Here is a 12352-nt window from a genome sequence, read left to right as displayed (position 1 = left end):
GCCCAGACACAAGAGCGGGCAAACAGACCACAAAGTTGTTCACTATGGGTTTAACCTTGATGTAGCTTGATGTAAGTCAAGACTGTATGTGTGTGTATGTGTGTATATGTTTGTGTGTAAGTGTAGCTAGAGTGGTTAGATAATGCCTTTGAGGCCAGCTGTATGTCATCTTGAGCAGTCGCCAGCCATCCTGCCTCTATAGAGAACTCGAGAGGGTTTGACTTGGCTTCAGGGTATCCTCTCTTAAACACACACACACACACACACACACACACACACACTCACACAGAAATGCATGCAATCACTCAGTAGTGCTGAATAACAGCATAACCTTGGTATTGTCATTGCTATAAGATGTCCCTGTATTTATATATGCATATTCAAACCTACACAGAGACACCACATGTTCTTGCACACTTGTCATTCATGAAAACACATTCATTCACACACACACGCACACACACACACGGTGTATAAGTGTTTGACAAAGGGCAGTGAAGTGATAGTCAAAACTCACTTTTGGCTATCTCAGCAAGTTGAAGTTTTTCGAGACAAGCACCAGTAGATAACCTTCTCGCCACCTCTGAACAAGAGACAGGAAACACTCTCATGATGAGAGTGGCCCTTCATGCCGAGATGATAGCCAAAAAGTAGTGGAGACAGTCAAATGTAGGCTTTGAAGATAGCCATGTCCATAAGAAAAAGATAACACATGGAGCAGTGGTACACTAGAGAGAAATGTACTTTCACTGCTACATGATCATATTGTTTGTGATTCTCCATGCATGTAACAGCAGCATAACTAAATGTTTTTTGTGTATGTGCTGTCAAGGAAGGCTAAGTGGTCCGATTTATCTCAGGACCTTGATTTTTAAATATTGTGAAAGTATAAATAGAGCGTTTTTTGTTGGTTTGTGAGTTGTGAGGTAATTTTATTATGATGTAATCCAATGATGTATATATTCTTTCTGTGTGTGTGTTTGTGTCCATTATGTTCCCAAGGTCGTGGTGATATCCAACCCCAGCTGGACAGCGCCATGCAGGATGTCAGCGATAAATACATTCTGCTGGAAGAGACAGAGAAGCAGGCCCTGAGAAAGGCTCTTATAGAGGACAGACAGAGATTCTGCTGGTTCGTGGCCATGCTGCGGCCTGTAGTGGTGAGTACAGCTGGGCAGAAAGAGATCAATGAATCTTCAGACAGCACTGAGTGAACAGCACAGTCCCCTCAGTCAGCTGTTTCTTTGCTTTTTGTTTTAGTCCTGCAGACTGCAAAGACAAATTTTCATACACTCTACTCCATCACACTTCTCAACTCTGTTTATTTTTTCTCCAGACCGTTTTTTTTTTTTAAATAACTGGTGTTATCTAAAGAGGGCCTTTTTCAGCTCATTTTACCTCACAAAAATCTCTTCTGACTGTGCCATTTATTCTTTTAGGATGAAGAGATTTCTATGTTGGGAGAGGTCACACATCTCCAAGCGATCTCTGATGACCTCAAAGCGCTGACCTCTGACCCCCACAAGCTTCCCCCTGCTAGTGAACAGGTGAGGAAAAACAACAGAGATAAAACACTTTGAACAATGAACTGAAAATAAAACCACTCACCTTCATCCAACTGACACAGAAAATCATGTTTTTGTCCTGTATGAGTTTTTGTTTTCTTTTAAGGGTTACATTCCTCAGAATAAAAATGTCTTTGTTTGTTTGTTTGTTTCCACATTACAAGAATGAATAATGAGTATAACTAATTTTCCTCCTGCTCAGGTGATCATGGATCTGAAGGGCTCAGACTATGGTTGGTCATATCAAACGCCACCCTCATCCCCCAGCACCACTATGTCCAGGAAGTCTAGCATGTGCAGGTAAGCTCCTACTAATAACAATACTCATGGCCACAAAAAATGGAGCAGATGCTTTGTCTCTCAAGTACAAATGTACCTGCTGTGCCCATACGGTCTTGTTGAGATACAGAGTGCTTCAAAATGATGTTGAATGGAAAATGAAATTACTCCTGTTATTTTGGTCAGCCATTGAGATGAAACGTCTATATTTGGTCAAGTCAGAGATTATAGTGTGGCCTGACATGTATACTTGCACTAAAATGGGCAAATGTGTCTTGTTGACCTCACCAATCATTATGAATGTTCTCAGGAGACTACTAACCTCAGTGTTATATGGTAGGGAACAAGGACAGAGAACAAGTTTCATGTTGCCCAATCTATGTCTGCCACCCAGTGGTCAATATGAGCTGGAGTGGTTAATGTTTTTTTTCATCTCATCTTTGTTAGTTATAGTTTTTAATTAATTCACCTCTCTGAGAAAAATGGTTTTAAGTAGACCTTAAAGGAAGAGCACACAAATATGTTTTTGATATTGCGTAATTGGTGGAAAAATGACAGAATTGGATGAAAGAAACCTCAGGATTATAGGTTAGAGAATTTGATGCATTTCAGCATTTGCTGTTCAGACAGTGTCTTTTATCTTCTGTCCTACATGCTTTTTGTGGGTCTTGCAATGATTTTTCCTGAACTGTTCTGGGTTATAGAAAGACATTTTATGCCTGGGTTCTGAATTGCTTTGCATTCGTTCTGTAAAAATATGTTAACATCAGTTTTTGGGTTGTGGGTTTTCTGTCATTGAATCAAAACTTCTAATTGCCTCTAATATTTAAAGGCCTTCCAGGCTGTTATAGGGGAATAATTTAAGTCTCAAACTAGTCATTTTCTTTATCTTTACATGAGTGACTCTGCAAACTGTTCAGAAATTCACTTTCTCTGAAATTGACAAATCATTGTGAGACAGCAGCTTTTATCATTTCAATTCTTTGCAATATATAAAACATTTTGAGTAGTTTTCCCTTCTTCTTGTGCATTTTTTTGTTAAGTTTTACATGATTTAATACATATTTTATGTATTTTCAATAGTGTACAATTTTCAATATACCACCTGCTTCAAATTGTTGCTTTCAAGTTTCAATTCACACAGTAATTAGTCCTAGTTTTTACTATGCTTTTCATGATTGTTCTGTGTGAAGATTCTTGAAATGCTGTCTCAAAGGCATGAAATCCTGTGATTTCTTGCCTGTAATTATTGTCATTATGATATCACGCCTCTTCTGTTGGTTTGTTTTGTTGTTTTAATTGGATTGGCCTCAGTCACTGCCTGCTGCATCTTGGTGTGCTGTGTTAATTGTTTCCCACCCTGTCTCCTCCACATTCCCCCCAACCCTTTGCCTTCATTCCCTCCCTATTACTTCCTTTATCTCTTTCTTATCCTCCCTCTTGTCCATGGCTTTTGGGTGCACTTGATTCTCTTTACTCCACCTGTCACCGCCAAACTTCTCCTTCATCTGGTCCTCCCCTAATCCCTCACCCCTTCCCCTTTCACAGTAGTCTGAACAGCGTTAACAGTAGTGACTCCAGGGGATCCAGTGGCTCTCACTCTCATTCTCCTTCCTCCTCTTCTTCCTCCTCTTCCTCACACCACCTCTTCCACCACCATCACCCTCGCCATCGGTACCGCAGCTCCACGCTACCCCAGCAGGCCCCAGTGCGACTCTCTAGCATATCCTCCCACGACTCGGGCTTCATTTCTTCATCACACGACCAGTACACGTCGTCCAAATCATCCTCGCCAATGCCAGCTGAAACAAAGGTAAGTAGAAAACCTCTGCTACCCACACTTAACCATAGTTCTGGCTCTAAGTATGCACACATGGTTTAGACAAGACTATAAAACCGCATATGCTCTATGATTTACAAGTCATTGTAGTCGGAGACAGAGACAAAACCCCAAATCAGCAATCCACACAACTATTTTCTCACACATCTCCCAAGCCACAAAGAGAGGCAGTTAGCTGGCAGCAGTAAGTGTATGTGATCATGGTGAAATCATTTCACTGCTATTATTATAGCATAAATGCACAGGAAATTAGTCTGCCTTCATTCTAGCCCAGGGCAAAGCAGGTCAAGCCTATCCTGCTATTAAAGAGCTGACCGCTGTGACAGAGTGTGGTTAAGTTAAACTTGCAGAGGCTTGACCATACTGTGTATTGTATTTTCATTAAATGTATCACAGTGAAATGACATGTTACAGTGTCAACAGAATTACAAGAGCTGAGGATGTGCCCCTATCAGCAGGGCTCATTCTGTCAGTTTTATCTAACCATCTGACACAGGGTTTCAGATGATTATCTATGTGATTGCCTGGGGGATTGTCCACGCGGGGTTTGTGGTTTTGAGATCAACCATGAGAGTGGCTGCACTAGATGACGTTTTGTGAGCACGCCAGAAACCACATTTCCCCCGTCCAGAACACATTGGTATAGTCTGACTCCAAGTTTTTATGATGCAGTGAAGGTGGTTTGGCAGGTCCATACCCGACCCATTTACAGTACTGTCTCAAGAATCAGCCATCTGATTGCCTCATTCTCAGTGTAGTTACTGTAGTTGAGGTTTGAAAGAGAACAGTCTCATGGTTAAACAGGGATTTCAGGAGTTTACTCCTTTACCCAAGACCAACAAGGCAGCGACACAACATACACTTCATGTTGATCTCTTTATTTCCATCCATTTTGGACAAACCTTTATGCAGGCTGATGTTCTGTAGTTTATCCCAATCCTTAACCTCCCTCAGGAGAGTAGCATGGATTAAGTATCATATTATTAATGTTTATTAAATAACCAGGGCTTTAATGGCTTATAGATTCTTTTTATGTGACACATGTTGAGTTGGTGGGAATACATCCATAAGAGAAAGAATTTTTGCCTGTGCTTCACTTTAACAACACTCAAACACTGCTACTGTCCCATGAAATTAATGCTGGTATGACTCCCAGTGCACCTTCTCTACAGCCTCTGCAGTCACTTGGCTGTACTCACTCACTAACTGCTGAGAACTGTGGAAAAGTTGCCACTGCTCTCTAACAAACTGCTTCTCTCTGCTTATGCTGTCTACCTGCTGACATGTCTGTCTTTGCAATTCCTCCCCTCTGTACACGTCTGTCTGTCTATGTCTCTCTTTCTCCCCACTTCTGCCTGGTCTCGTCTCATTTCCCGCTTGCTGCTGCACTCGCTGTTCCAGCCTTATCCCACTTCCAGCTCCTCTGAAGTGTCAGAGACTGGGCAGATTCACAGTGACTGCAGCTCCCCCTCCTCTCTAGCTGCTGCTACTGCACCTCAGCACGCTACTGACAAGGTGAAACACACTCAGCCACTATAAACCCTACGTTGTTCCTCATAAATGTCTACTCTGTACCAGCATTACACGCACTGCTACCTCCTAATACTAAACTTCAAACTTGGTTACACATTTTACTGATTTGAGTTTATCCCAGAAATGCTGAAGGACCCTCCAAACTCCATGTGCATGTGCATCCGTTTCTCCAGTTTTCATTCAGTTCAGCATTTGTGACCATTTCCTTTGTTCCATATTGTATTCCTTGTTTTTTCCTTTGAACTCTTCACCTCAGTGAAGAGGTGTATTTTGATTTTTTTTTTAATCATTTCAGTAATTTATCCCATGCTTTGTTTGCTCTGTTTTGTTTGTCTGTTACCATCCCTCCTCCCACCGGCATCCAGTTATCCAATGGTTATGACCACTACAGTCCGGCCACTTCCCCATATCTCCATAGCAACGGGGGGAGTTTGGGGTCGGGTTCAGGCACTGCCTTCCCCTTCTTCCCTGCTTCCTCTTCATCCTCCACCTCCTCCTCCAGTCCCACCCGTTCATGGTCACGTCCCGCCTCAGCCTTGCTCCCAGACTATCCTCACTACTGTACATTGGGACCCATGATACCCTCATCACGAGTGCCCAGCTGGAAGGTTTGTTCATCAGCTCGGTTTTGATGATCAACTTACTCCCATCCTCCTTGTCAACAGTTTGTGCAAACCTTGTTCATTTTGTCCTGACTGTATAAATTCATTTTCAGTTACATTTTTAGTTTGATTCTTCACTTCAGTTAAATCTGAAGACTTTACAGTGAAGAACTGAACAAAAAGGGGGAAAAGATTTCTATCTGTTCCAAAGCTGAACAGAGAAATGTAAAGCACAACACTGAAATGTCTGTCTTTACAGGACTGGGCTAAGCCGGGCCCGTATGACCAGCCCATGGTCAACACACTGAGGAGGAAGAAAGACAAGGAGAGTCCAGCAGTAGTGGACACTAATGGTAGTGTGAGTAATGACAGCAGTTCAGCCTCCATCTCAACCTCAGGGCCAGCTGCGACTGTGCTCCAGACATCAGCGTCAGTGGAGGAGAGGAACAGGACTGTGACTTCACCTCTCAAGGTCAGTTTAAGTCTCATACTGTTTGTGTTCTCTGCAGCAGCTCTTTGTCTAAATGTAATTAACACAGCCTGCCTTCATTTAGACAATCTGGATCTCAGCCAGACAGGTTTTTTATTGTGGTTGTTTAGTCTCTCTCTTTTCCATAGCACACCTTTGTGTTGTGCTTCTTTAGGGACAGTTTTACTTTACCTGTATTATTACCTTTCTGCTCCCCATGTGGACTCTAGTCATGCTAATAAGTCACTTTTAATAATAGCATGAAAGAAGTTTGCTGTCTTAGCACTACCGTAGGCTCTCTGTGAATTGTTAATTCATCTGATGAATAGTTTTTGATGTTTTCTATTGTTAGATGCAAAGGAGCACCACGTTTTCAGACATTCTGTCCACGTTTATGCTTCTTCGCTCTCAATTTTGTGCTTGAAAACATCACTACTTTACTCCAGCCGATTGCAAATTCATTCAAAATATCGCAGTTATTTACATTTTTAAGTCTCCCAATACCGGACAAAGCACAGTAACAACACAGCAACTGTGTTTTTAAGGTGACCTCACATTTAACTTCTAGCAGGCTGATGTTTTTTCAGTCATGCCATTTAGTGCAAATGAATGAGCCCTCCACTGCTAATCTTCCCATCTAATGATTTTAATGAGGTGTACCTAATGCTTTTAATTGTACCTGACTGTATCCAGACAGCCAAACTGTCTGACCCTATTAACAAATGTTTTTGTCACTGGGTGATTGTTCCAGGCTGGTGATATCCAGGCCCATGAGGAACTGGCTCTAGCCTTAACCAGAGGTCTGGAACTGGATACCCAGAGGTCCAGTCGTGACTCCATCCAGTGTTCCAGTGGCTACAGTACGCAGACCAACACACCCTGCTGTTCTGAAGATACAATACCTTCACAAGGTATGAGCCAACCACTTTTTCTTTTACCCTCTACTATCAGAATATGCATCATCTCATTATGTTTTTAATTTGTTCTTTTTAGTATCAGACTACGACTATTTCTCAATGGCTGGAGATCAGGAGCCTGAGCAGCAGCCGTCTGACTTCGACAAGTCCTCCACCATTCCCAGAAACAGTGACATCAGTCAGTCTTACCGGCTCATGTTCCAGAGCAAGCGGCCAGCCTCCACAGCCGGCCTGCCCAGCACACCGACTTCTTACCCAGGACAGGGGGCCTACCCTGCAGGACCCTATCCCTCCACACCTGTCCACACTGGAGCTTATCCTCCAACCCCTACAGGTACAGGCTGTACTGGAAGTTCAACAGTTGGATAGTTATGCTACATTCGTTCAATTTTTGTATTGTACTTATAATCTACTAAAATGTATTTTATTAGTATTAAAATCAATTTTCTTAACAGATCTTTTGCTTTCTGTCATTGCAGGCTCAGGTCAGGGTTTTTATTCTGGATCAAGCTCCCATAATGCATCCGGCTCCTATTCTACAGGCCACGGTCCAGTTATCGTCACTCCTGGAGTAGCCACAATCCGCCGCACCCCCTCTTCAAAACCTTCCGCCCGCCGTTCAGGTTCAGTTGGGGGCACGGGCCCCATCCCTATTCGTACGCCGGTCATCCCTGTAAAAATCCCTACAGTGCCTGATATGCCAGGAACAGTTAATGGGAGCAGAAGTGCAGAGGAGATGGGGGGAAGAAGAAGAGGAGTGGATGACAGTCCAGATTCTCCGACATTTGCAGGAGGCGGGGATGCTGGCACGCTGCCCATGGTGTCCTGGAGTGGTCAGGCTACAACCAATCCTCCCAGTGTACCCCTGCCCAACCAGCAGCACCTTCAGAGTGAGACAGGACAGGATGGAGGAGGAGAAGAGGGAGGAGAGGCGAGAGAAGGCAACATGCTGGTGGCCATTCGCAAGGGAGTCAAGCTCAAGAGAACCCTCACCAATGATCGCTCTGCACCACGTATCGCATGATGACATATTATAGAAGTTGAGGCCAAACCCTCAACATTTGTGTAAATGAAGTCAAAGGCTTTGCGGATAGAAACATGATGTACAGAATCAAAAGGCTTCTTCTGCTAGTATGAGAAATCAATTACACCTGTTCCACATATAGTGTTTCTCATCCTGTAAATTTCCACCTGTGAGAATACCTCACTGCAGACAGCATCTGTAACAAGTCTCAAGGAAGAAAATGTATTGAAATTATGTGAAGCGAGGTATGCTGACATATTGGTTTGGACCTTAAGTGGATCACAGGCCTACTTGAGGTAGATTCTTGGATAAGTTGAGTAATTGTAGAGGCCTGTATACGTATAAGGATATGACCTAATTTCTCTTTTTGGTCCTCAAATAAGCACTACAATGTTTTCCAAATCTGAGCCTGCAGCTGCGTAATGAAAAACATGAGGATGTTTTTGTAGCATTACACCACAGTGTGTTTGTTTCTTTAAGAGGACAGTGAAGACATATTATACAGGCATGTATCCAGTATTCTCCCTGAGGCAGAGGGCTGGATAAGGACAATGTGTATTCTCAGTTTAAAAAAGACTCAACTGTATTATTTGTACAAACTCATTGTTTAGGGGGTGCGTTGCACCACCGTGGGATGAATAGGCATTCCAACTGCCAAGCGACTTGGCAGAAGGAGCACAACAGCCAATGCAAGTACTTCACAGCATCAAGAGAACAATATTCAGGTGCTCTAATGGCTCCAGTGGTCGACCGTTGATCGCGCCATTTGGCATCTCCTGAAATGCTTTGACTGCTGAAATGGAGGGCAGAAGGGTGCCGTGTTGTGAAAGCTGTCTTCCACTAGGACACATGAGATGTCCACAGAGCCAAGATGGGCAGAGCTGTGACCAGCAACTTGTGTTAGGAGACTACAGCGCGACTAAAGCGTCACATGGTTGATGCTGTCACATTGAGAGACACTACACATCCTGTTTTGTTATAGTTTTAGTTTTGGTATTTCCATGATGTGTACATAAATTTTGCACGTCTCTGTTGCTGAGGAGTGTGTCGGTGCTTCTCGCTCTCTGTATCTTTGCTACGTTTCCTTCCTCCATGGTGCCACAATCATTAAGTTCCACAGCTTTCAACAGGTTTTCAAACAACGATCATCAAACTCCATTGCCTTTGGATGTGAATCAGTTTTTATTTCTCAGTATTTTTTTCCAGTATGAATATAATTTCATCTGCATCATCTACATGCTGAGCTTTGTAGAACTTCTCAGTGGTTTGTGTTTATATATTAGCCCTTATATATTCTTTCATAAAGCATTTACTAGCCATGCTGCAACCTGCTGCACCTCGAATGCTCATAACATAATAAATGTCAGAATACAGATGTGCCATGTCCAAACTAAATGTTAATTCAAATTTATATGTATTATTAAACATTTTATAGAAGTTATGAGGATACATTTTTTTGATGTTTTGAAAGACATGAGTGTAAAGGTGTAATTGGTAATGCCATACAGTTTTTATTGTTCTGCCCGATGGCTGTTATATGAACTCTTTGTTGGCTTTGAACCGCATGTAGCATGCATGCTCATGTCCTTTTAATTCATCAAGGTTCTTCCTTCCATCATCTTCAATTTTTGGTCTTTTGATTTTTTGTTACGGCATCAAATGTGACACATCTGATATGTACAGATATTTTCTAGCTAAAAAGTAGGAATATACATGAACATAAAGTGGATAATTTAAGAAATTCATGTCACCCGGGGCACATTTAAATATCCTTTTTTATATGGACATGAAGATCATTTGCAGATGTGGCTGCAGCGTTGTGAGACAATAGGCAAAAAGCAATTCATATCCCTGAGTTACAGTCTGTACTTTAATTTGAATTTCAGTTCAAGCACTGTGAGACCATGGCTACTACAAGATGTATGAAAGTGTAAATGTTAATTAGCTGTACAAGTTAGTCCAAAAACTCACACAGGTTTTTATTTATTTTATCTTTTTTCTTTCTCAACCTATCTCTATTTTTATACTCGTATGTAAAGTATCTGATTAACCAAGTTGTTTCCTCTCTCCGTGCATGTACTATCTGATGATGTGTTGTTTCATCAGTGAATTCTTAATGATTTTTGTCCTTTATTTCACACATACATGCATAAACTGCATTTAATAATCGCAGCACAGTGAGTTCCTCTGACTTCTAGGTACCACCGGAAGTCAGAAATGTGTTTAAAAAGTTAAGTTTAAGTTGTGTAACAAAGAGGCTCGCATCAGTATTATGGGTTCAGATTTAGAGACGAATGGTCATTTGCATGATGCAGAGCTGATCTCTGTTCCCTGAGTGTGATTGAAAGTGTTTGTACCCCTTTTATTTACAACTGATTTCAGGTAATATGTTTAAAAAAAAAAAAAAAAAACTCTTTATCTGATAGGCATCTTATAAGATTTGAACAAATGGCACACTTGCTGTTATAATCTGAGTCTCCCAAAGCCACTGAGCATCGAAATGTTTCTTTACTTTTAACAGGTCCCATATGCATTTAATGTAATTGAAAGTTACAGTAGGATGCATGACAACATGATGAAAACTAATGATGTCATCAACTCATTTGCATACTAAATTAAAATACCCCTTAACAGTTTAATGTCATCAAAGATGATATTATTGCTCAGATGTTTTGGGAAACTCAGCATTCAGTTCTTGATATTGTTTCATGATGTTAATATGTTTTGTTTTTGTATGTTTTTGGGCCATCCACCTGTCTAAGACTTGTATTATAAACCTGTAATTTCCATATTTAAATTGCTAGCATAAATATATATTATATCAGAGTTGCCAAATGTCAGTATATCCTATGAATAAGAAGTTTATAGTTTGTGAGGGTTTTGAAAGTACAGTTAAACCTGGTCTCTAGTTTAGGTTTTTAGCTTCTGTTCCCCCTCTGAGGAGAGTTGACCTCTCTGTCTGTCCCTGTACAGTTCAACAGCCTATGATCCAGTTTGTTTCAGGAAGTAAAAGATTGTTATTTTTTGTGTAATGACAGCTTTAGCAATACAATAAAAGTATAAATTTTGCTTTGGCTCGCTGACTTCTTGAACATGTCTAGCCTCTGTGTATACCAAGACTGTCAAATTCTCTATTTGTTTTTTTTCTGTGATTGAAACTAGGAGGCCAAAATCTTCTATACTACTTCATAGTCTTACTTTTATTATAATTTGCAAAGCACAAAATGTTATGGAAAATCAATTGAGAAGATAGTTAGAAGTAAAATAGCTGGACACAAACCAGGTTACTTCATCAGAGTGACACAAAATAAAATGTTTTGTACATTGCCAAAAAGTACTCCTGCTCAGTGATCAGGGCAAGTTACCATGCTATAGATACTGCAACCAGATTCTTGGCATGGAGAACACAGAAGGCTTTGTGGGGTCAGCTACTTTGGGTTGCATCGTCACATGTTTCCTCGAACACATATTTAACACACTCTATCACCAGTGTCAGGATCCCAGTACTGTTTTGGACTTACAAGTTCATATTGACTTTTTGATGGTATATATTGGGGAGGGGGCCATGTCTGAAATAAACCACAATCCAGACTGCCAATCCAAGCATTTTTCTGGGATCATCATGATCCCATGACTGCATCTGTGCACATAACAACACATTAAGAAGCTCCTCTCTATATTATCACTGTCCCGCGTTTGTTTGGGCAGCCTTTTTTCACTGTTTCCCATTTAAAAACGCTGAATGATGACATTTGTATCAGTTTATGTTCAAAATGTTGCACGACTGTAGCTAAAACGCATTGTCACAACCTAGCATTCCTCATTTAAAATTATTAAAGACTCAACGGTTAAATCAGGATGTAAGTATATTGTCAGAAAAAAAAAAATGAAAATAAAAAATCTGTTTTAAAATGTATCTCCTCCACGTGGCCCCTCATCTGACACTCCTGAAGTCCTGACAGGCCGCTTTAGTGTTCACCTGGCCTCAGTTTTACAATTTGTTCAACATTTGAATGGAAACTCTCTGCTGCGGGAGAAAAAAACAAAAACAGAGACTTGAGGTCAACAAGCTCGTTGGAGCGACCACCCGTGTGCTAAACAAGTAGTGTTCCCGGGGTTGGCC

General features: G+C 41.3%; 1 protein-coding gene across 7 annotated transcripts in view; it reads left to right on the top strand.

Moving 5' to 3' along the window:
• The window catches only part of LOC119005803 (protein MTSS 1-like), a 48759-nt gene extending 37461 nt beyond the window's left edge, over positions 1 to 11298 (top strand). For 2 of the 7 annotated variants that reach the window (XM_037073774.1, XM_037073772.1), the window contains 10 exons: positions 994 to 1160; positions 1440 to 1547; positions 1768 to 1865; positions 3393 to 3657; positions 5086 to 5199; positions 5583 to 5825; positions 6079 to 6291; positions 7040 to 7199; positions 7282 to 7539; positions 7685 to 11298. In XM_037073774.1, coding sequence (XP_036929669.1) covers positions 994 to 1160; positions 1440 to 1547; positions 1768 to 1865; positions 3393 to 3657; positions 5086 to 5199; positions 5583 to 5825; positions 6079 to 6291; positions 7040 to 7199; positions 7282 to 7539; positions 7685 to 8229 — 2171 coding nt within the window. In that variant the 3' untranslated portion in view covers positions 8230 to 11298. The remainder of the gene's footprint in view (positions 1 to 993; positions 1161 to 1439; positions 1548 to 1767; positions 1866 to 3392; positions 3658 to 5085; positions 5200 to 5582; positions 5826 to 6078; positions 6292 to 7039; positions 7200 to 7281; positions 7540 to 7684) is intronic. The other 5 variants (XM_037073773.1, XM_037073775.1, XM_037073777.1 and 2 more) reach the window with 4 other exon arrangements.
• Positions 11299 to 12352: the final 1054 nt, after the last annotated feature.

This window comes from Acanthopagrus latus, chromosome 17, assembly GCF_904848185.1.
Source record: "Acanthopagrus latus isolate v.2019 chromosome 17, fAcaLat1.1, whole genome shotgun sequence".
Taxonomy (NCBI): Eukaryota; Metazoa; Chordata; class Actinopteri; order Spariformes; family Sparidae; genus Acanthopagrus; species Acanthopagrus latus.
Note: the sequence above shows the minus strand (reverse complement) of the source record. Positions and strands in the feature narration are given on the sequence as shown.